Source organism: Rhamphochromis sp. 'chilingali' (assembly GCF_963969265.1).
Source record: "Rhamphochromis sp. 'chilingali' genome assembly, chromosome: 10".
Lineage (NCBI taxonomy): Eukaryota > Metazoa > Chordata > Actinopteri > Cichliformes > Cichlidae > Rhamphochromis > Rhamphochromis sp. 'chilingali'.
In genome coordinates this window covers 32,295,463-32,319,375 of record NC_137937.1, presented here as the reverse complement: position 1 = coordinate 32,319,375, position 23,913 = coordinate 32,295,463, and the positions used below count along the sequence as shown (strand labels likewise).

Below are 23,913 nucleotides of genomic sequence, written 5' to 3'. Positions count from 1 at the left end.
ATTATGTAAATAACAAAATAACTTAAAGCAAAAATTGGGAAACGTAAAGTCCGAAGTCTTTATATTAACGGCCATCAGTCAAACAATACTGTTTGTTCTTGGTCTAAACAGAGCGCGTTGTGTGTGACATCTTCTTTTGCGCATGCGGGCCGCTTTGAGCGTTCACACTAGAGCGCGTTTGCTGTCGCATTTTATTTGTAGTGTGAACGAGGAGACAAAAAAATCGGATTTGATCAAAAAATCGGAATTGAGCATTAAGACCTGCAGTGTGAACGTAGCCTAAGAGATCTCAGTTTTCTCAGCAGGTAGTCTGCTCTGACTTTTCCAGTAAAGAGTATCCGCGTTGTGACACCAGTCCAGATTATTGTTCAGGTAGGGGTACACCCAGGTACTTATAAGAGTCCATTATCTCAATGCTAGTTCCCTGGATGTTCACTAGTGTTGGTGTGGTTGATCTGAAACCCATCATCAGCTCCTTGGTTTTCCCTACATTGATCAGTAGATGATTCTGCTGGCACCAGGCCACTGTCTGTACTCTGGGTCATCCTCAACTTTGATGAGGCCTGCTATGGCAGGGTCATTAGAGAACTTTGGTAGATTTCAGCATGAGTAGTTGATGGAGGGGGGAAAGCAGCAAGTAATTATACTGATATTGTTTTGTTTACACTCTTGTGAAAAAAGTGTAAATAATTGTAATAATAGTAATAGTTATAATAATTGTAATCTTTTGTTTTAGTTGTTCATTCAAATCCGCTAAATGAACAGAAACTATTATGAGAATATTTGATGGCTTTTATTTTTGAAAACAAAACCGGAAGTCGTCACAGCTCGTTTCACACACCCTGCGTGCATGTGCCAAGCATCGGCATAAACCTGTAGCTTTAAGAGGAGGGGGCGTGTCTTTTCTAGGGCTGTCCCTTTATTTGAATATACAGTAGTTAAGCGGGGCTGGCGTATGGTTGCGTCGCATGTTTTTCTCTTTTCTGAGAGAAGCACCAGCGTGACGTGGGTTTTTTTTATTCGGCGGAAATACTCATGACCTATGTCTCTTTAACATTTGAATGATATCATCCAGCTAGGAAGGCGTCTTCTCCGCCGCATGCAGAAACAGAGCAGTGGAGAGGAACTGCTCGCAACCAGAAATATGGACTTGCACATATTGGACCACAGGCTGAGGGTCACCAGTATATCCAAGAATGGTCTGGTGAATTTCACACACCCACTGATAAAGCTGATATTTCTCCGGAACAGGACACGGTAAGGAGATTCGTTGATCGGGCCAGATGGTCATGTCGCTTTGCTTTACGAAACAGCTTTGGTAATCCAGTACGGATATATGAGATAACCTACAGCGCCTCTTCATTCACTGGGTGGCCGAGCTATTACTGGGCGATTTGCCTGCACATGCTTTGCCTCCATGAATCATTCACAACAGTGCATGTAGATGTAAAGAATTGCAGTAGCTTTTGTTTTTAGACATTCTGTTTTATAGTTGCATTTGCACAAAAATCTGCAGCATTTAAACGGAATTTTTGTGCCCTGCATACCTTTTAATACGCGATTCTTCCAGTGGGCACAAAATCAGCTTTAATCAAACTACTTCAGAAGCGTGCAGTACCGTTGTGTATTTTGGTTGGATCCCGTCTCTCCGAAACAAACTTAATACATGACATCCTGCGCTCGAAACCAACGTTCAGCCTGCAAATTTTTCTCATCTCACCCAGGCATTAGTACCAGTTTTCAGCTAATCCCTGGATATCCCTCCATTGTTATGCAATTGTTTATTCTTGCGGCTGGCCCACATATAAACGACCAAAAGAAGAGATCGGCATCTGTCTTCAGACCACCATGATATAGGCCGTGCGGGGTTCAGCTGCAGCTCTCGTGTTGAGTAACAAAGAACCTGTAAACGACTGTCTAGAAAGCGCTTCCTTATGTCATCGCCTTTCTGGATTCTGAAGTCTGTACATCACACCATACTCTGAAAGGTTCTTATGATGTACCTTATTTTGGCTTCCTCTTAAAAAGAGAGCAACGTTTTCATTATTTGGGGCAGATGGGCAGTAAAAGTGCATCCTTACAAGACCATAGAGAAGTTACATCTAACATAAATCCATATGTCAAATGCATCTCTGTACATGCTCGATTGATTTCATCTGTACTTGGTTGAGTATTGGGTAATGGAATAAGTTTGACATGTTCAAACTAGACACACTGTGTCATGATGACTTATTCTACAGTACTGTAGAAAGTAAATAACATGTCTCTGTGAATAATCATAGATGTGTGGGATTTGTGTGAGGAAGGCATTGGGCAACCGGTTAACAAGAAAATCCATATAAATATATAGTTACTTTTAAAAACTCACTTGAAAGGTATAAACATTTTTTGAACAGGTTTAGTGAAGCATTCAGTATATGTTTAAAAAGTAGGCGAAGCACTGAATAAACCAGAAAGGGCATTTTGATCATGCTTTGGAGTTATGTCACCATTGTTTTTCCTGTTTCTTTTTCCATGAGCAAGAGGGATTTTTTATTTTTTCCATCTTTTGGTCAAATACTAGGTGATGCGGAATGGGGAGTGGTGGTGAAGTTTGTTTTTAGTTGCTTGATTTCAATCGGGGAGCAAAAACAAGCCTGATTGCTCCGGGACACTTTTAGCCATCTCCCTTTTTCAGGCCTCTGCTATTCATTTGTGAACAACTCCCTGTGCAAAGCGATTTGAACGCAGCTCTGAGCAGAATTTTAAGGAGGTAATCACATGTGGCATAGTGGATTTTTCTTCAGCGTCCATTCGCGTTGGAGCTTACTATGTCTATAGTGCAGAGGCTAAAAGTAGTGAAAGGAACACTTTTGCCTTGTCTACAAAAAAATATTCATATGACGGAATAAAGTTTGCACTATTAGCTACAATATTACTCTGTAAATGTCAGTGTCATTACCAACTTAAACATAAATGTCAAATACTCTGTTTTGCAGAATATAAAATATCAAAGTTATCAGTGAATTCTCCTAGAATGGCTGAAAAAATGTGCACCTTGAGCTTCTAAGCCATTCTAGTCTTATTAGTATTCTGGTTTTGTCTTTAGTAGTTGTTTACACTTTGTAGGTAGAGTAATAAACAAAGCTCAGCATCAGCTCAATATATTGTTCTTCCTGAATTGTGGATGTAGCCCCGCAGGCTCCACACAGTCCTCCTTTCTTCTCTTTGGTGGCTAACTAACAAGAGCATGGGTTGGAACAATACTTCAGCCGAGCCAGAAACCCGGTTGGGAGTTTTCCACTTGTCTGCTTCAGTGATCCGTCAAGGCTGGGGCTCCCGCTCCTCCTGTTTACAGAGGACTTCCCACACCCCGTACCCACCCGCCTTTATGAAACTGGGGGGGAGAGCCCGAGAGAAAACTAGGAATCTTGTTTTCATAAGTTGCTAAGGTAGTAGACAACTTGTCGTGCTGTGATCATAGGACTTGAGTCGCTTGAGGCTCATTCCTCCCCCTTGAGCATAAGTTTTCTGTGTGCTTATCATGTTTTTTCAGCTGGAGCATCAGTTGCAGGCCCAGTGCCGTCACCAGCCCTCACTCCCTAAGTGCTGCTACCACCCGTTGTTTTGTGCAGCTGGATCAAAGTCCAACCTCTTGTGTGCTTGGTTTTCATCTTCCCCACTTGGCCGCTCCCTCGCTACCCGTTGCTTCCTCATCTCTTCTAGTTATTTTCATCTCCTTCTCTCAGTGTTCCTTCTACTTCAACAGAAGCTTATTTTTCCAACCCATGTTACTGGATGCTGTACGAAACATGTTTGGGGCACTGACTTTGCTTTGCCACTGTAGATTCTTTGCCTGAATCTACAGTGGCAAGCCTGCAAATGGATCTGTGCCACTGGTGTCCACCAAGTTATGAACAGCAATAACTCTTTTTGTTGAGCAGATTTATTCTTTGAAGGAAGCTGAAAGAAAATATACTTTTTACTTTTTCTACAACAGTAGACGTCAAATTGGATCTTCCTTTTGACTTCATAAGAGGTCCTTGGCTGTACTGACTGCAGTTCTGCAGTCTTCATGTGACCGCAAAAACAATGCAGTGCAAATGGTTTTCCAGCTTTCTTCTTAGTGCATTATAATGCATAGATGTATAGGTGAAACATCTGTCTTGCATGTACTTTGCAAACAGGAAACCAAATATGCACACTTGTTTCACAGATAGTTCCCTCAAACTGTCAGAATGTTGCTGAGCTGTGGCTTACTTGGATGTACAAAGTCAGTCTTCACCCTCTGCTCCAAACGACACAGCACATTCATTTGTGCACTAAACGTTGCCGTTTTTACTTGCAGGAAAGCTGCTTGACATACACTAGCTGCAGGAAACTGCTTGCTAGGGAAGGTGAGGGGTCAACAGGAAATGAGAGATGTATTGTAACACAATTGGCTGGCTGAGCTTGCTAGCAAAGCCGGTAGTTACTGTTAACAGCATTCTCTCTGCCTCTCTTTGTCTATGTGGCGTGATTGTCCCATTTCATGCCAGGGATTACTTTTTGCTGACTCAGGAGTTAGACTGTCTCTCTCAGGTTTTGGCTGTAGTAGTCTAAGCTGACTGATAAGCAGAGGAAGAGGAATGTATCTTCAGCGACATTGTAAGAATACAGGAAAATCGCACTTCCTTGTTAGGGTTTCAAATGAAACAAAGAGATCTTCGATTTAGAAACTGCTTTTAGGTTCTCCATCACTAAAAATAAAAACACTCGCTAATGAGGCCCCTGCTATAGCCTGACTTCTTTCTGGCAAAACGTGTTTATTATCCCCCATTGTTAATCCACCAGTTATTAGCAGATATCTCCCTTTTAAGGGTATAAGTATTAACTAGTTCTAGCTAAAATCTGGTTCCATAATTGCCAGTCCATCTAAATCATATGCTTTCAAGCTTATCAAATCCTTTCAGTGCTGCTTTTCTGACACTTGCAGAGGAGCACAAAATAATGACATCTGACCTGTGGCAGTGGAATTTGCACACCTGAAGTTTTTTTGTTTTGTTTTTTTTTGTTTTTTTAGGTCATTGATCAGTTGCTTTGGTCTGCCATTTGCTTTTGTTGTTTTGTTTTTTCAACACAGGACATTAAATAGGGACCAAATATTGACTTTAAAAAATCAGTGTTATGAAGAAGAATCAGTAAAAATATTGGTGTTTAATGAAATTCCAGAAATATCAACCCCTAATCCTTTGTTGCTTTGTATACTCATAGGGCACTTCATTGGGTGTACCTCTTTGTCCCTTTTGCCTTCAGAACTGCTGGAAGCATTCCTCAGATTTGTGTCCATATTGTGACATGATAACATCATACAGTTGCTGCAGATTTGCTAGCTGTACATCCATGATGTGAACTTCCTGTTCTACCACATTCCAGAGCACTCTGTTGCATTGAGATCTGGTGAACGTGGAGGCCATTTGATTACAGTGACCTCAGTTTTCAAGAAACGAGTCTGAAATTATTTGAGCTTTGGTGGTCATAGAAGGATGGACATGATGAGCAACAATATTTAGGTAGGCTGTGGTTTTTAAATGATGTTCAGTTGGTAGTAGAGGGGCCCAAAGGGTGCCAAGAAAACACTCTCCACACCATTACACCAACATCATGAGCCTGAATTGTTGATAAAAGGCAGGATGAATCCATGCTTTCATGTTGTTTACACCAAATTATGCCATTATTTATCCAAAGAACTACCACTCACTGGATATCTTCTTTTTTTTTTTTTTCTGGGAGAGAGCGTTGTGGGAAAATTCCTGTAGATCAGCAGTTTCTGAAATATTCACATTTAAAATCCCATAAATCACCAATCTTATGCTCTGTTTGAACTTGATGACATTGCTAAATACATACACTTACTACCAAATTATTGGCTAATTAGACATTTGTGTTGATTAGCAATTGAAAAGGTGTACCTAATAAAATGGTTGGTAAATATATATGCCAAGATTTGACTCTTCAGTATGAAGTTTCAAGTTTATCTATAGCAGCCTAGAAGACAGTGTTTACTATCACATTGCATTCTGTGAGACAAACATCATCAGCTGAGCTTTGAAGGACAGAGCCAGGCTACCTGTGTTTCCATCCCCAAGTCAAGCTTGACTTCAGAAATGTTTGATTGTAAGTGTTAGAAGCCCTCCAGTCCAGAATGGCACCAGATATGAAACAAAATGACAACAGTTTAAACTCAACACATCAGCAGTGTGAACTGTGGCTGTTTTTCTTTTTAAAGAAGTGCAAATCTTAAGTCTAGCCTGGCCAGTGAAAAACGAAACCCTGCTTTGTTTTGTCAAAGTTCATATTAATGTTTAAGTAGACAATAGACAGAGTTATGCACAGATCAGTTCTATCAGCTTCCCTTTGTATTCTTTACTTGTATGTTCTTTGAGAACGTACCAGATTGTTGAGTTTTTTTTCCTCTGTCAAACCACACAAAATCCTATTGGCCTAGTGTTTTTTTTTTTTTTTTTTTTTTTTTTGTTTGTTTTTTCACAGAGACACCATTCAGTAGGACTGAACATGAGCCACTGAGTCTGCCTTTTTACAACAAATAGCTCAAAGCTTGGTGAAGAGATTACAATAAATTGTCATCAATGTTCTGTCTTGTTTCATACCAGCTGCTCTTTTCTTCAAAAATTGTTAACCCTGTTGGGCTGTATCAGCAGGCAAAACGACACCGTTTTCAAACATTTAATGAAACTCACACTTTTTTTTTTTTTTTTAAAACAAGCTTCAAGAAGACCATAAAGATGTAAACTGTTGCCTATGGTTCATCCAGTTGTGAAAAACAGATTTAATTATAGATGTGTATAAACAATCTAGTGACTTTTATAAGCTCACATATCTCCTTTTAAACTGTGCTGCCCAGACATTATTTGAAAGGAGCGTTTGTCAGCCAAAGCAGTGCCCCAGTTTGGTATGTTTCCCCTCCATTTGCTATAGACAATGGAGTGATAGAAGCATAATATAGAGCTTTAGGCTTGTGATAATTAAAGGACATCCAGTCCTGAACCCCATGTACATATTGGTGAAAAATTCCATTTACTTGTTAAAGGAATATATTGAACCTCCTTTTGTTGGTTGCAAATGAATAACATGGCCTTTTTTCCTGTTTCTCTTTCCCCTATTGTCATCTCCTACTTTTCATTTTTTCTAATTTTGTGCCTCCTCTCCTGTTTCAGATGCAAGTTCTTTAGTCTGACTGAGACTCCAGAGAACTACACAGTTGTCCTTGACGAGGAAGGATTCAAAGGTATAATACCCTTGTTCATTTGCATTTCTATTTGGCAGGGGGTTATGTTTCCACATTTTAGTACCAACTGAACACTGTGTGCAGATATCGATAAATGTGTGCTATGTCTAATCTTTGTAGCATATCTGTTTGTCAGCCAGCCTTATCAGAAGAAAAAGAATCTACCAATAATGTAAAAATTTAGGAGAAAAAGAGGCAAAACGCACAGACACGGTCTGATAAACAATGTAAGGAAGCTACTGCCGATTCCAGTAAAAACACGATTTGGAATTAGTATGTATTCTTGAATTGGTCCACAACATAGGGCTGTGTTGTTTTAGCGGTCTAATGTTGCTTCCTTCCTTTCTTGTTCAGCCTCACAGATATCACACGGTAGAATGGTTGTAGACTTAAAACTGTGGAGATACAATGAGAAGAAAACAAGTCTTGTAAACTTAAATTATGTCAGTCGAGCAAAAAAAGTGTTTTTCGTGGCCTCCCAAAGAGCTTATGCAACTTTGCCATACTTCCAGTTTCACAGGAGATGATCTAATTTATCTCTGATATCAGTGAAGGAAAGAAGGACTGACAGTATAAAGCATCACTAAAGTGCTTTAAACTCCCTGCCACATCTTAACAATACATTCATATAGAACTTTATTCTACTCACTTTAAGCACTTTATCAACCCGACAGCCACGGCCAATTTAGATTTACCAGTGAACCTTACATGCACGTCTTTAGGATGTGGAAGGAAGCAGGAGTACCCAGAGGAAAACCCACAAAGGAACCCAGCCAGGGTTCAAACCAGAGACTTTCTTGATGTGAGGCGACAGTGCTAACCACTCCACCACATAAGGCTGTTGTCTTTGTGCAGAGTATAATCTGTTGCATACACGGACAGGTAGTCCATGGACGAGTCGTCGTTTGGTTTGCCTAGATGCCTGCACAGAGCCTCATACTTACCATCTGATGATGAAATGCACAGCACCACATAACCTACAGTGGTCTAATGCAACTTTCCGGGGGAAAAAAGTTCAGCTTATTTTGCTGAACTTAGTAGAAGAAGTAGAATCTTGTGTAAAAAGTAAAATAAATTGTTAGAGCAATTAAAAAAGGAAACGCAGCAATGAACTTTTCCAGACATCACGCAGAGAAGGTGTGTGTGACAGCACCTGCTGCCATCTCTAGTACAAAGTCTTTGTAATGTCAGAACGAGCCCGTGTGAATCTGTGAATAGACCAGTTGTCCAGAGAGTTCAGTGCAAGCGAATGGACGTCATGTGTCCTGCCTCTTACATGCTCTACCTAGGCACCACCTCTCAGCTAAACCATGTGAAGTGTTTCAAGTAGTGAAAACAAAATCTCCCATTGTGTTCTACTTGTGAGAAAATCCAACTTTAGGCAATGCCTGGACCCGATTATCGCAACATTGTTGAAGTTCATTTGGAAAAACAACTTTCTGATCCCATCCAGTGCTTTTGCTGCCATTTTTGTCTCGTCCTTTAACACAAATGTAGTTGTTAAAGGCATGTACCGCCTCGGGGTTCTCCATTACTCTCCTCTCTTGCTCTCCTTCTGACGGAAAACCTATTTTAAGAGGTTAAAGCTGGTGTAGTGAAGCCGCAAGGGGCTTCCTGTGACAAATTATGGCGACCAGAACATTGCTTCTTTTGAAGGGTATAAAGAAACACAAAGGGGAATATTCACTGCAGGAGGTAGACAACATTTAGTAATGTTTTACGTTGTGAAGGTTTCCCGAAGTTCAAATCAACGTGCATGTCAAAAAGTATTCATGGATGTGTTTTTGTTTTTTAAATGTTTATAAATAGTTTATGAAAGGTTTGGCATAAAAGATGAAAAGTTACAACATGCAATTCCCAAGCTTGTAACCTGAGTATCTCTGCCTAAGCTGTTATTGCACATGAACTCTGGGCAGTCAAGACATTGTATTCAGTTGCTTTTTGTCACAAAGCAGGTTTATGTAAGAGTGCTGCCTGGGTAAGGCGTGCCCACAGAGTTGCTGTGAATTCTTCTGACATTTAATGTTGCTATTACGTGGGCAGAACGTTGCAAGGACTGAAAGTAAAGACTACTTGGCGTATGATCTAACTGCATTGGATATATGTGATCTTGCATAAAGCTCATTGTGATAATGTTGAGAAAATTTCAGGGGTAGTGTGAATTTGTGAAAAATCTAGACTGTATATAAAAGATGGTTGTAGCCGCCATGAAGGTGGGCTTTTTGTTGTTGTTGTTTTTGTTTTGGTTTTTTTATTCTCACTGTTGAAGCCCTTTGCATGATTGCCTCCACCTTCTTTTTGTTTTTTGCAGGGGGTTGTAATTATATTTGAACAACAGGATGAATTCCTTATGAGCTATTGCTAGTAAGCCTGGATGGGTGCATTGTGCAAACAGATGCCTGCTTTTTAGCATTAAGTAACATAAAAATATAAGGAAATACAGTTTTCCACTGGAGCAAACACTTATTAGATTGTCTATTAGACAGCTGATCATACGGCAAGCCATATTAATTTTGATATAAATGCAAAATAGCTTTAGAGAGTAAAACTTTTGGGCTGTAAAAATTGTGTGGGCCCCGCCTCAAGTGGCTACTACAGTTTTCGGCACTTCCACATTAGCCCCAGAGGTTGCCACTACCAGTTAAGTTACAGACATGCGTTGCGAGGGATCATCTATTTTAGCTTTGCCCCATAAAAGCACTGGTAGTAAGTCCCACTCTATGATCAAGCACTTGCTGTAGTGCTGCTCACATCTTATTTCACTGCTGGCCGTTTGCGGTGTAAATAGCGGGGACATGTTAGGTCTCTGTGGCAAAGGAAGAGAGAGCAGGTGGGAGAGAGAAAGTGTGGGTTCAGTGTACAGAGCAGAAAAAGCAACAGGAAGTAATCTTTTAACACCGCCTCGTTTGCAGCCTCACAAAGATACAGATACATCAACAGCAGCAACATTTTAAGAATCCACTTTGCTGCACTTGATCCTAAAGTAGATTAAACTGCTACTGTTTGTGGAACTCATGACTGATCCTCTGAGAAGCTGTGCGGTTGCTCTATTAGAATTTTGAATATTTATCAAATGTAAAATATTTACACAACATGTACGCTCAGTGTGTTTTCAACGGCTATGCTGCCAGCTGCAACTTCTGAAAGTTTTGCACTTTTTTTTTTTTTTTGCAGATTGAGCTTTATGAGAAAATTTGCTTGGTTTCCTATTAGTGTGACAGTGGCATCGTTATTATTTTCTTATAGATAAGTTCTTTTTTTTTTCTTCTTTTTTTTTTTTTTGGTAAAACAAAAACATGGCAACAAATGTAAATGGAAGCCACCATGTTGGTAATTTTTAAACAGCATCTAGGCCTCTTAAGTCAAAGCACTTCCACAAAAGTAGGACAGATTTTCTTTAAAAGTGAATTATTAAAATCTGTGGCACCAAGGCAGTCCTGAGTTTTGAAATCTCTGCTTAAAAGTTCCAACACTGCATCCTATCAGTTCATCCCAACCCCAAATTTCTCAATCTACAGAAACCCCCCCCCCCTAGACTCGCCATGAAGGGAATACTGAAACATGCAACATTTTCCCAGCCTGAGTAGTACATCAGCAGCATTTTAACAGTATTAATATGTAGTTGGGTCCTGCTGGACATTGAAATAAACAGTAGCCAAGGGTATTCAATTAATATTAGCCTTTTTTGTTTTCTTTTTTTAATCTATGCATCTTTTTGTTTTTTGCTTACCAATCATCTTTACTCTTATTTGTACCCTTAGAGCTGCGGCCCTCTGAGCACCTCCAGGTAGAGAGCGCCATCTGGCTGCCACTCAACGTGGTCTCTAATGGCAGTGCCTCCAGCAGCTCTCAGGCTGTTGGCGTGACTAAGATTGCCAAGTCGGTCATTGCACCCCTTGCCCAGCAGCATGTCTCTGTTTTCATGCTCTCCACTTATCAGACTGACTTCATCCTGGTAAGCACCATCTATTTAAATCTGCAAACATTTTTTTTATCCATTTTTATTCTGCTTGATTACACTCCAGTCTTATTAGCTTCCACATCGTGTTTAATTAGCCACTCTAAACTATTCACGGTTATATAATTTGGATCAATTTTTTACATTCTAAATACAATTTTAAATGCATTTTTTTTTAAAAGTCACCCTGCAATTATGCACTGAAACCTTTTGCTACTACTGAGTTTTGCCAGATACTGTAAAAGAAGCCTGTGTTTGCATTTTGTCCATTCACCAATTTGGCAGTTAAGGGATTAATCCTCAACAGTGCTGAGGACACTAAAAAGTTACATATTAGATGTGAAAAGTGTGAAGTGGGCACAAATACATAACACCTTGACAGATGTTTGTGTCAGCAAGTATATTAATGTCTCACATGCTGCTTGAGCTCAGGTATTTCCTTAAAGTGAGCGAGTGTAGTATCCTGAAACAGCATGACATTATAGACAAATGAAATGCTTATGGAGGAGGTGTTGCATATGTTTAATCGATAAGCTGTCTTACTAGTGATGTTTATTTTCAACAATTTCTTTGTTGTGTAGGTGAAAGAGAAAGACCTGTCTGTGGTCGTCAGCACACTAGAGGAGGAGTTCAATATCTATAAGGAGGAGGGAGGAGAGTCTGTTCCTGTGCATTGTCAGGATGTTTCCAACGGCCTCCACAAGAACGGCAGAGAAGGTACAGGTCACAGGGCTATTTAGTATGGATTTATTCATTGATCCAATTTGTCTCAGAGGAAGTACGGACATTAAAATGCCAGAGCACCACGTTCACTAAGGCCGGTGTCATCAGGTGACTGTTTTACAGTCCAGGTCACAAATCATTAAACGACAACTGAAGAATGATTTTATCTATGGAAAAGTACTTAAAATCAGTTTTTTTTTGTTTTGTTTTTTTCATTCCACAAGCATCTTATTTTAGAAAAGTCTAACACATGCAGTAGTGAGTACACTGCAAATATTGTAGCAGCTTCTGCTGTGAGTGGTCTTGCATTCTCAGACTAACATTTGTGCAACCTTACACAACTCAATTTGAATGTAAGGCAGCCATGTGAGCCCATGCAAAGTCATTATTGATGCAGCCGTGTCAGCGCTGGCATCACTGCTGTTCTTTGATATTTTATAACTCAGCAGTGCTGCCACGATGCTGTACTGAAGAAAGAGAAAATGCTACAGAGAGAAGCGAAGTCATGATTGAAAAGACAGCAACCAACTGGGACTTACAGCGCTGTGCAAAAGCCTTGACTAACCCTCATTTCCTTATATTTTGCTAGGAAAATGTGAAGTATGTGCAGTGATTTATTAAAACATGCACAGTATTTTAGGCAAAAACAGAGTTTGTACAATATGAATGAGCTTGAAGGTCAATATACACGTAGAAGCTGAAAAGCTACCACATTATTATTATTTTTTTTACTTTTGTTTTTAACAATAGAAAACAGTAACAGAGTAGATCCATAGATCAACAAAGATCCACTGATAAAATGATTTTTGTCTTAAAAGACAATTTATTCTCTAGAAAAATCTGAAAAACCTGTGCGCAATGCCCATTTGTAGTAGTTCCAATCCTTCCCATTTTTACGGCTAACACTGTGCTTGTTCTTGCAGCCATTCAGCCTACAGTTCACCCGGTTCTGATCCCAAAGAACCAGTTTTGTGTCATGTCCCTGGATCCCGATACACTGCCGTCCATTGCCACTACACTCATCGATGTTCTCTTTTATTCCAGCAGGTGACGTTTTGTTTTTGTTTTTAATCACTTCACTGCAATACCTGTTTTAAAGCACAAGGTGGCAGCAGAAGACTCAAAGTAGAGTTCAGTTCAGTCAGTTCAGGCTTTTTTTGTTTTTGTTTTATTGATGGTAATATGAATTTATTTCATTTTTTTCTTTGCAGCATTGCTTTGATTGTGTTTATATTACCATTAAAGTGAAAATTTATAAAGTATTTTTATTAATTTTAGGACACGCTTGAAACGAAAAAACACTTGTAGCATATTTTATACTAAATCTAGGCTGATAAAGACTGCTTTTATTCTGCATACATATGTTTGTTTAACATGTTTTCACGTATAATTCTCCTAAAGTAAGACCAACATTTTTATTTATGACTTGCTTTTTTGCTCTGTGCTTCACAACCGTAATAAATGTGTGGCTGACGCAGTTTGTTATTGTGGTGTCCTTATTAAAAATTTAAAAAATGTTACTGTCTTTCTGTCACATTTAATGTGTTTCCTCCTTTTCAGTCCTAAAGAGGACCCCCAGCCAAGTCCAAGCCAGGATTGTGTTAAATTCTTCTCCTTCTCCCTCATCGATGGATACATCTCACTGGTGATGGACACTGAGGCTCAGAGACAGTAAGCAATCTAAATTTCCCACACTCTTAATTTACTTCATGGTTCTTTGCTGGCATCTATGACTTTCTTGCTTACGATGTATGAACAGGTATAACCCCTCAGGTTCTCTGGCACGAGTTATTCCAAAGTTCTGGATTAAATCTTTAAGTCATATGTTTTTGCCACTGAACAGTCAGAGGACTTGAGAGCCGAGGTTATTAAAGTTGAATAAAACTAAAGTAAAGTCAAAACCATTTTAGCTAGCTAAAATAAAAATACACTTAAGAAAATGTTTCAACTAACTAAAATGCTTTTATGATAATAGAAAAAAGACAAAATAAATAAAAATAGACAGGAATTGACCTTAGTTTTAGTTACTGTCAGTCTGGATAAATCTGCCAACATGGCCTGCCTGAGAAGCCTTTGTGAACATTTATTAGTGCTTGCTGATGTCTTCATGACTCTTAAGTCACCTGCCTTTATAAAGTGTTTGAATTGTTAAATCTATGACTTTCCAAAGTCTTTTAGGATTAAGTTCAGAGGTTTTAGGTTTCATTTTACAAATTGTCTAAATAATTTCATTACAGATCATGAAGGCAAAATATATTTTCGAGCCCTTTAAAAAGAAAAATCCTTATTTTAGTATATTTGTTGTTTAATCTTCGGGTGGCAGCCAGAGCATTCTCTGGCAAGAGACAAAGCTTAGTTCATGGTTCAGTCCCCCACATAAGTAAACCCACATAAGTAAACTCATGCTTGATGAATCCAGACATTTCAAACTGAGTCTTATTCTGGCTTATAAATTGCTCAAGTTGCTTCATGTCTGAAGTACTTTGAGCTGCACATGAATAGGTGCCACATAAAAAGTTTGCTTACTTGAGTGAGTGCACTGAAGGCTGCTTTGAGTTCATAGCAGGTTTTCTGTCTTCTTAATGTCTCAGGCACAACACAGCTCATGTTGTTTGACGCTGCTCTATTTGATCATTTTAATGCAGGCGTTTTAAGCCAAGTGTGGACAATTTAACCTCATTGAGTCCAAAAAAATATGAATATCAAACTGAACAGCAGTTGTTTTGATGTTTTCTCAGCTCACTGCATTGCTGCTTTTGCAGTATTTTATCTGGTGATTGCTACAGGATGTTTTTCCCCGCTACATTTCTGACGTAACAAATCAGCGTTTGATTTGTGTGCTCCAGGTTTCCGGCCGATCTTCTCTTTACCAGCTCTTCCGGGGAGCTGTGGAGAATGGTTCGCATAGGAGGACAACCGCTGGGTTTCGGTACGATATTTTACTCATTCCTCAAATGTTTCAAAATCAGCCATATGTGTTATCAAGAGGTAACTCTATGCATTTGGCTGTATCCGTCTTCACTTATCTCGACAACCGCAGATCTAGTCCACTTCCGATTTGGCAGGTAAGTAATTAGGAACTTGGTGATTGGTGGAAGTAAAGACTACTATGCTATCACACTTTCACAGCGACTTGTAGTTTGCCTGTCAGGCAGTTGGATAAATGTAATATAATATAAATTATACCTATGGGAAAAAACCCTGCCTTTAATTGTCCCCAAACGGATGTTTTACTGTGCTGACCAAATTAGCATACCTGATGGTTGAAGCCACTTTTACTTATCAGGTTTTTAAATGCTTAACAGACTTATGATTGATTTGATTTACCATAATCTTTGTCACCAAAAACTTGTTCTGTCAACAGGAGAATGAAATGAGCAGGCAACACTGTGCTCATTAAATTTACAAACAGCTGAACCCTCATTATTATTTTTTATTTCGCTTGATTATGATTGTGCTGCTTATTCTCCTTCTCTCGTTATGTTTCATAGATGAATGTGGTATAGTTGCCCAGATATCGCAGCCTCTCGCCGACAGTGACATCTCTGCCTATTACATAAGCACCTTCAGCTTTGACCATGCTCTGGTGAGTCCAGCATTTTGATCACCTTAAATTATGAACAGTCTCAATCTGACATGTCATGGGTTATGCAAATAAATCGAACAGATCACATTTGTGATTAATAGATAAATACGCCACACAAGCTTAGCAAAAGTATAACGTGTTATGACGCAACTAGGGAAATGTAATGTGTATACTGGAGGTTTAACTTATTCTGTTATTAGACGACAGCATGGAGGTCAAAAGATTAATGTGATTGGGTAACATCCTGAAGAGAAATCGAATCAGCAAATCAGTGGAAATGCAAATCACTTCTTGTCAGAGTTAAGATTAAGATTAAGCATAAAAACAGGATGCAGATGTTTGCCTTTCGAGTTGAATTTACAAACTTTGTGTTCAGTCAGTCATATATGCTGCTAGTAATTCGATCATATAGATTCAACTAAGTCTATAATGTGAATCGTTATTCAGGCTATGGACCACGATTCCATCTTAAAAGACTATTGTAGGGTCAGATCCCAAACCCTATAGGCTAGGCTGCTACACTTTTTGCTTTGGATGCTTAAAAAAAGTGAAACTTAACTCAGTTTTATATCTCAGTATCATTTTTATTGTCTAAAGACTTCAGGTTTGGATCTGTGTCTTTATGCACAGATAAAAACCAAGTGTTGGTCACATAAATGTCATTCGTGGAAGCATTACTCAGCATGCTTAAACTGGTTGACTCACTTAAAGGATATTTTGTGCAGTATATTTTTGGATATTTAACATTTAAGTGAAATTTATAGAGGTAAGTCCTATATTACACTCTCAAAGCAAGTTTGTTTTTCTTTCCTCCACAGTTTATTTTAAATTCAATGTACCGTATTTCCCGGACTACAAAGCGCACCTGAATATTAGCCGCACAAGCTAAAATCAGGGGAAAATCCTGTTTTGTACATACATTAGCTGCACCTGACTAAAAGCCGCAGGTGTTTCAATGTTGACTTATCAAAGGGAATTGTCAGGAAAGAGATGGCTGTTTGGAGACACACCCCTTTTATTAATATTTTGAAAAACAAGTTATGGGTACATATTTGCATAACTTTTTAGGTATATGTACAAGTAGCGGTAATTACAAGTACGAAACATGTACTGTGCTTCATAAATGAGTAACAAATGTAGTACATAACAATAACCTACAGCACACCAGAAAAATAGATTCGGACTACCTTTTAGGCTCAGGTGCAGTGACACAGCTTTAACAAGAAGAAAAGTCAGTCATTCACCATCTTTCTCTTCTTCCTGCGCACTAAAACCACCAAAGTCCTCTTCTCCAGTGTCGGAAACAAACAGGCTCAGGATGGCTTCGTCATCCACTCTCAGCTTCTTTCCTTCGTTGTCGCTTTCAAAACCAAACAAATCCTCGTTGTCAGTGTCAGAGTCGAACACCCTCAGAAGGGCCGTGGCGGTGTCCTCCTCTCCATCATGCAGCAGTCCAGCCCTTCGAAATCCGTTGATGATCATGGATGTTTTCACACTTTTCCACGCTGTCAGATTCCACCGGTGGAGTTGAGCATAACTTGCTTTTCGCAAGTTTATTGCCGCTCGTCATCCACGCCTCCCGCTGAACGGGTAGCGCTACTTTGAAGTTTGTTTTTTCGCGCTACTTTTACAGCACTATGTTGCCTGGCGGATGGACATGTGACCAACATACCACTCTTGAACCCCGATACTGTGTGTCTGATCACATGCCCTTCCGCCAGGCAACGTAGTGCCGTACAACAGCGGAACAAACAAAACAAATCGTCTTACGATATGACAAAAATCATGGACAATCCATAGAAAAGCCGCACCTGACTAAAAGCCGCAGGGTTCAAAGCTTGTGCAAAAAGTAGCGGCTTATAGCCCGACAATTACGGTACATGTAAGGTTACCTGTCCCTTACTCAGTCTGCCGTATTAGCCTCCACACACCTGAACCTTACCAAGATGAAGGTGATGGTAGCTAAATTGACTCCAAATACGATGCTGAAACTCTGTACTTTCCATGTGGTTTGATAGCACATCAAAATTTGACGTGTCTTCAAAGGTTCATTTTGATATGTACATTATCGTGCCTGTCAAAAATCGGTTGCATTGAAATTGTGTATGTTCCAGCTTGGTAAGCAAGTTATCTGCATTATCTTGAAAATTACTAAGAAAGCTTTATCTGGCTCATTTGTTGCCATTTCCGAGAAACCTGCCTGTGAATCAACAAAACCAAGTTTCCCCTCTACATTTAGGCAAGAAATGCTTTTTCTCATGGTGTCTGTAAAGTGAGTAGAGAGATCTGAGGTAAACCACGTATGATTGCATTTCTCTACTGCAATATTAGACTTCTTATCTGCAGCTATAATCCAAATAAAAAAAGTAGCTGTCTTGTATAAAATGTAAATGAAATGATTTGAAAACCTTAAGAATCTTTGAGAACAGTACAATAATATAATAATAAAATTATACACCAATGCAGCGCCCGGGGAGCAGTGTGTAGGGACGGTACCTTGCTCAAGGGTACCTCAGGGTAGCCGTTCAGTAGAGTCGAACCCCCGACCTTCCGATCATGGGGCAACCACTCTACCTACTGAGCTATCCCTGCCCCTTGTGTGACAACAAAGTGTTGTTTTTAATTTAATGAAATATGGTGAAAGGCCAAATATCAAACAACTAGTTAAATTGGTTAGTAACATGACTGGGTATTTAAAAAATAAATACATAAACTGACTCAGTCTTTCCAGACTAAAGATGTGGAGAGGCCCCCTACTCTGTAGAAGACTGCATAGGTGAATAATTCACCAATGAAATAAATAGTTCTCAACTATTTATTTTAGTTAAAATCCTTAAAAATAAAGGTATTGAAGAGGTGCAATCTTTGGGTGCTTAAGCAGCACAGCAATTAAAACCGACAAGATCTGGTTCTGGAAACCAGGACGTCGGGGATGGGCAACTCCAGGCTTCAAGGGCTGCTGTCCTACAGGTTTTAGATGTGTCCTTGATCCAAGACAGCTGATTTTAAATGGCTAAATTACCTCCTCAACATGTCTCGAAGTTCTCCAGAGGCCTGGTAATGAACTAATCATTTGATTCAGGTGTGTTGACCCAGGGTGATGACTAATACCTGCCGGACACAGGCCTTTGGGACCTGGAGTTACCCACCCCTGCAATACATGGATTAGAAAAATGTAAAAAAAAAAAAAAAAAAATCTCATACCTCCCACAAACACAGGATCAAATTTAAAGAATGGCAAAGAAAAATGCAGCGATCTTGAGCTAATTTTCATTTAGACACGTTGTCTAAGGAGCTTGGAAAGAAAAGTGTCCGGACTTCTTTAAGTTGCTTGAAGTTTCACCTCTCATCCGAGAAGCTTCTTCAGTTCAAAAGGGTCAACTATGCGAGTGTACACCCCCCCCCCCCAACAGGCACAATCGACGTCCTAATGATCCTCTACCTAATCACATGAGCCAAGGTGTGAAAACTGGTGTAGGTCATAGTCAGTCAAGGCTTCGCGCAAACTCATTTTGAAACTAGTGTGTGGTCCGTGTGTGTGGGCTTCCAGTAAACTTCAGGGTTGACGTTTCCATTCTCTTCAATGCCCGCGGCACAGTCCAGGAATGGCAAACAAAAACAACAACAACAAACTTTATTTATAGAGCACATTTAAAAACCAGCGGTATACCAAAGTGCTTAACATAAGAGACAGAGAAGTAACACGAATATTATAAGGCCTTAGCAAAGTATCAAATATACCCACAGGTCAATGCCACTAATACACAGGGGTAATATAAAATGCATATCAAAATAAAAACATAATAAAAGCACAAGCCATAAAAAAAAATATGTATAAGGAAAAATAGAGTAAGTCTAAGAGTCAGGTGCGAGCATTAACAAGCAGGAAAGGCGAGATTAAAAAAAAAATAGGTTTTTAACCGTGATTTAAAAGATTGGATGGAATTGGACGCCCGGATCACAATCGGAAGGTTATTCCACAACTCTGGTGCAGCCAGGGCAAAGGCCCGGTCACCTCTAGACTTCAGCCGAGATCTAGGCTGCACCATCTTAATGCTCTGGCAGGAACATACGATTTAAGGAGTTCCTTAAGGTAGCTCGGTGCTGTGTTGTTGGTAATTTTAAATGTAAGCAGCAGTATTTTAAATTGGATGCGGTATTTTATGGGTAGCCTATGCAGGTCAGCTACAGTTATCCTTTGTCTTCCCTGGTGACCTTTATGTTTTTATCCACAGTGTTTATATGAGCAGTGAAGGATTCAACTTCTTGGGTTTTGAAGAAGACACTTTACAATCCCTTTATTCTGTTCTTATTTATGGTATGATTTATACAGTGTCCCATCTCTTTATGAAACAGGGTTATAAATTTTAAATATTTGTACAATGTTTCAATATAACATGGATGGGTGTATGGATGACGGGAGTAATAACCAAAGTCTTAGTCACGGAACACTATTGCTTTCTGTTCTGTCACTGCAATCAGGTGCTATCTTTACTCGTGAACCATAACCACACTGTTCTGTTAATAGCAAAGTCTTGCAACTTTAAGAGAAAAAAAGTAACAAAAAAGTAACAAAAAACACTTCCTGTGACGTCACAATGACGTGTGCACTTCTGAGAAATTCTTTGCATTAGTAGATAATTGCAATCCTGGAATATTTTTCTGCTATGTCATCCAGTTGTAGTATTTGAGATGTATTTCTTGCCAATGGGCACCCGCAAACAGAGGGTGTTTTGATGGGGAGTGGGGTAATGCCATCGTTACATTTTTTTTATTTTAAGAAAAAAAAATTTTTAAGAATTTTTTTTTTTTTTTTTTTTTTTTTTTTTTTTTTTTTTTACACTGATGAAAAGGATTGAAAGTCATGTTAAACAACACAGCAAGAGGTGCAGTGACTCTTTCACATTACTGTAGAGCAAAATCATTTTAATTCAACCACACTGGAGGGTTTTCGAACACGAGTGACCCGTTTAACGTCAAGCCAAAGTATCTGGTCATATTTAAGACTTTAGTAGGCCACTCCAAAGCCATTCAGAGTGGAGGTCCTGGTGCCTTTCAGATAGTTGTGTTCCTGCATGATTATCATTATGTATTATTAGCATTATCCCCTAATAAAGGAAATCATTTAAAACTGCACTTTGGATTTACTTGCGTTATTTTTGCATAATGTTGAAATGTGATTGAATCTGAAACAAGTGTGACAAATATCCAAAAACAATTAATCAGAGGGGTGTTTTCAAAGCACTGTACGTCAGTAGTCCATGTGAAAGAACATGTGCATATGAGATGGTGGTAGGTCAGCACCTTTCAGTGAATTTATCACAGTCATTTTATCTTTAACTAAAGTAGATGGGCCAGTAAATGTCAATTGATTTCATGGAAGTTAATCATTGTGTAAGCTCAATGTTTTGGTATTAGGAACTGTAACTTTACTGTTTTGGTTGATTCTTAGCACTGTGATTAACCTTGTCTGCATCCATATTAGGCTAATTTAACTGTAATAAAACAGTTGTTACACTACCTGCCCAGCAGAAAACACTGTACAAAGTGAGTCCAGATTTTTTTTTTTTTAAATGAGATAACAGAAGCAACCACAGTATTTCCATCATGTCAGCTTTATAAGATTATAACACAATAAAGCTGTTCTTTAAGTTGCCAAGCAATAAATGTAATAATACGTATTTAAATTTTTTTTTCTAGGTCCCTGAAGAGGACATAGTCAGTGTGACAGACATGCTTCAGCACCAGAGGAACGAACCAGCCACCAGCTGATTTCTGAAGGACTGATAGTTCTTGATGATCTTGGCTCTTTATGTCCTCTTGCTCCAGTTCTAACAGCTAGAGGTGTCGGGCCAGCAGAGAAGGAGACTAACTCTGTGCCTAGATTAAGACTGCATTGCCAGAAGTATTAACTACTACAAATTTGCCATGAACACCGCAAGCGCTTTTCTGTGGTGCGTGCACACAGTTTGTATGCGAGGCCTCCTGTTATACCTGTCGAGGCAGGATGCACAGGATGAGCCTTAGGGGGTCCTCAAGCTGACAAATGCACATCACAGTACACAAACACTTGAAAACGGACACAACCACACTTTAGCATTCAGTTTCACAAGCTGAAAGTTGGGCTTGAGCGTGTATAATAGACATGTATGGTCAGAAGATGAATTGTTTTGCAGCATAGACCAGAATACACTCAACACACATCTTAGTCTTCCAGTGTGGTGTTATATTATAATATCATGTCAAAGCAACAGTTGTTTTGTTTGTGAGGGAATTTTTTTTCTTCTTTTTTCATTTAAAGACCATTTGCAAGTATTGCTGTTTTCATTTGTGTTCAACTGGAAGTGTGTAGCTTGAAACGCAACGCGGTGACAAACAATCGTTTGTAATTATCATGCAAAAAATTTTTGGTTTTGACAACAGAGCTCACTTGTTCTGGTTTGAGAAGAAATATGTTGATTCTTGTGTCAAAACTACCACAATCTCTGTAGGGGGCGACCATTTCTCCTTTTTTAAATAAATAAATAAATAATGGGTCAGCATTTCTTAACCTGAGGTCAATAACACTATGTCTTATTTTTTGTTTTTTTGTTTTTTTTGCACAATAAACTTTGTATCTAGCTATTATCACTTAGATCGTTTTTCGGTGGTACAAATGCATTTTATACAATTTGAAGTAAAATTCTTTTTGTGCTGCTTCAGTTAATAAAAGTTCTTTAAAATAAGTTCCATGTTTGCTTTGGTGTAAGTCATTCCAACAAGTACTGACAACAAATGTTGCTGTCATTTGTCCTACATGATGCAACTGGGCCTGTATTAAGTAGCTTTGATAATAGTTATTTATGGGAGGGGGGTTTCTTTTTGAAGAAACGGTTGAGACAGCTGAGAGGCGAAATGTGGTGTTCTTTTGGTTTTCATTTTAAGAGTATTAACAAACCTAAACCAACACACTAAAAAGTTCTTCCCAGCTGGAGGTGCAGTAGGGCTCAGATCAGTGATATTCCTGTTGTGGCTGTAACAGGAGCAATTACCTATTAAGCACATTTGTTGAAGATTTTCTTAAGTTCAACCCAAATCAACATTGAACAGGCTATTGGGCAAAAATCCTGACTGTTTACCTGCAGGAATTTGGTGTTTAAATGCTCATCGCTGAGTTTAAATTCCAAAGATGAAACCAAAGCATAGCTTGTGCGTATTTGAATAAACAATAATATTTATTAAACTGATTGTTGTCCAAAGGTGACATTTGAAAGACAAAGTGGAGGTCCCAGAATGGATCCTTAAGAAATAAAAGAAGGCTGATCTGTAGATCTCCAAGCAAAAGGGTAAAAAAAAAAAGAAAGCGAGAGAGAGTCTGTTGCAGGTTTGCTCTGATCATTTTTGTTAATCACTGACTGAACTATACACCTACTTTACTGTTTTTGTAAGAAAAGTTGAAGAAAATGCGACAAAAGAAACATAACAATTTTGCTTAAGACAGCTTTTGAGCTTCTTCTACACCTCTTCTTTAAGGTTTTTCTTTTTCTCTGTAAGAGATTTTATTAAGCAACACCAGCAGCAACATAGCCGCAAACACAGCACCATGCTTTTCTGCGAAAGCAGGCTAAGTCTATTCTTGTCTGACAGGTTGGCGTCTGCGTGACGTCTTAAAGCTTCAGTCATAAAGGGAAATTTGTGGTTGGAAGTTACATAAAACCATGATGGGCAGGTAATATCGGAAAAACATAAGAGACAAATACGATTTTCTTTTTACTTGACATATACTGGATGCAGTTAATGTCCTTAATAAGACATAAATTAAAAAAAAATTTTTATCAAACCTATTTACACAATATTTCCCTACCTTTCTGACTTGTGTCCCCTTTAAACAGAAGTGGGTACTAATGAGTCTTTGTCAAAGTTTTAATATATTATTTTAATTAAATGGGATTTTCTTTTTCCTGTGTTAACTTTCAAATGGTTTATTGTTGAGCGTTATCCATGTTATCCAACTTCTGTTTAAAAACCTGGCCTATATAATGCAAGCCACATCGCATGCAGATGGAATGTTTTTCATGCTCTGATATATTTTGAGGATTTTAGTTATCTGAGGTCTATCTGACCATGGTCACACCTCTTATGAAATCATATGATCCAATAATATGTCATAATGTGAGTGATGTTAAAAAAAAATTTGTCATGGAATTCCTTTGTATGAGGTGAATGTGGGTGTACCTAAAATGCAATTTAAGCCGGCCTACCAAAGCAAAGTTGCATGTTGCTGTTTTGTATGGTTTATCACGGACCACTGAGGATAAGAGTTATTACTGCTACTATGGGTTCTAAACTCAATAGATCTCTCCTGCACTATGGTAAATATATATTTTTATTATTATTTAA

General features: G+C 38.8%; 1 protein-coding gene across 1 annotated transcript; it reads left to right on the top strand.

The window, feature by feature from the left end:
• Positions 1-1,099: 1,099 nt before the first annotated feature.
• On the top strand, positions 1,100-22,242 carry castor1 (cytosolic arginine sensor for mTORC1 subunit 1; the record flags this gene model as incomplete). The annotated part of the gene is made up of 9 exons (XM_080893065.1): positions 1,100-1,257; positions 7,197-7,267; positions 11,029-11,222; positions 11,807-11,942; positions 12,872-12,995; positions 13,509-13,619; positions 14,795-14,877; positions 15,440-15,534; positions 21,235-22,242. The coding sequence occupies 9 exons, from the start codon at positions 1,100-1,102 to the stop codon at positions 21,304-21,306; spliced, it is 1,044 nt and encodes a 347-aa protein (XP_080749191.1). The 3' UTR covers positions 21,307-22,242.
• Between the last annotated feature and the right edge of the window lie 1,671 nt (positions 22,243-23,913).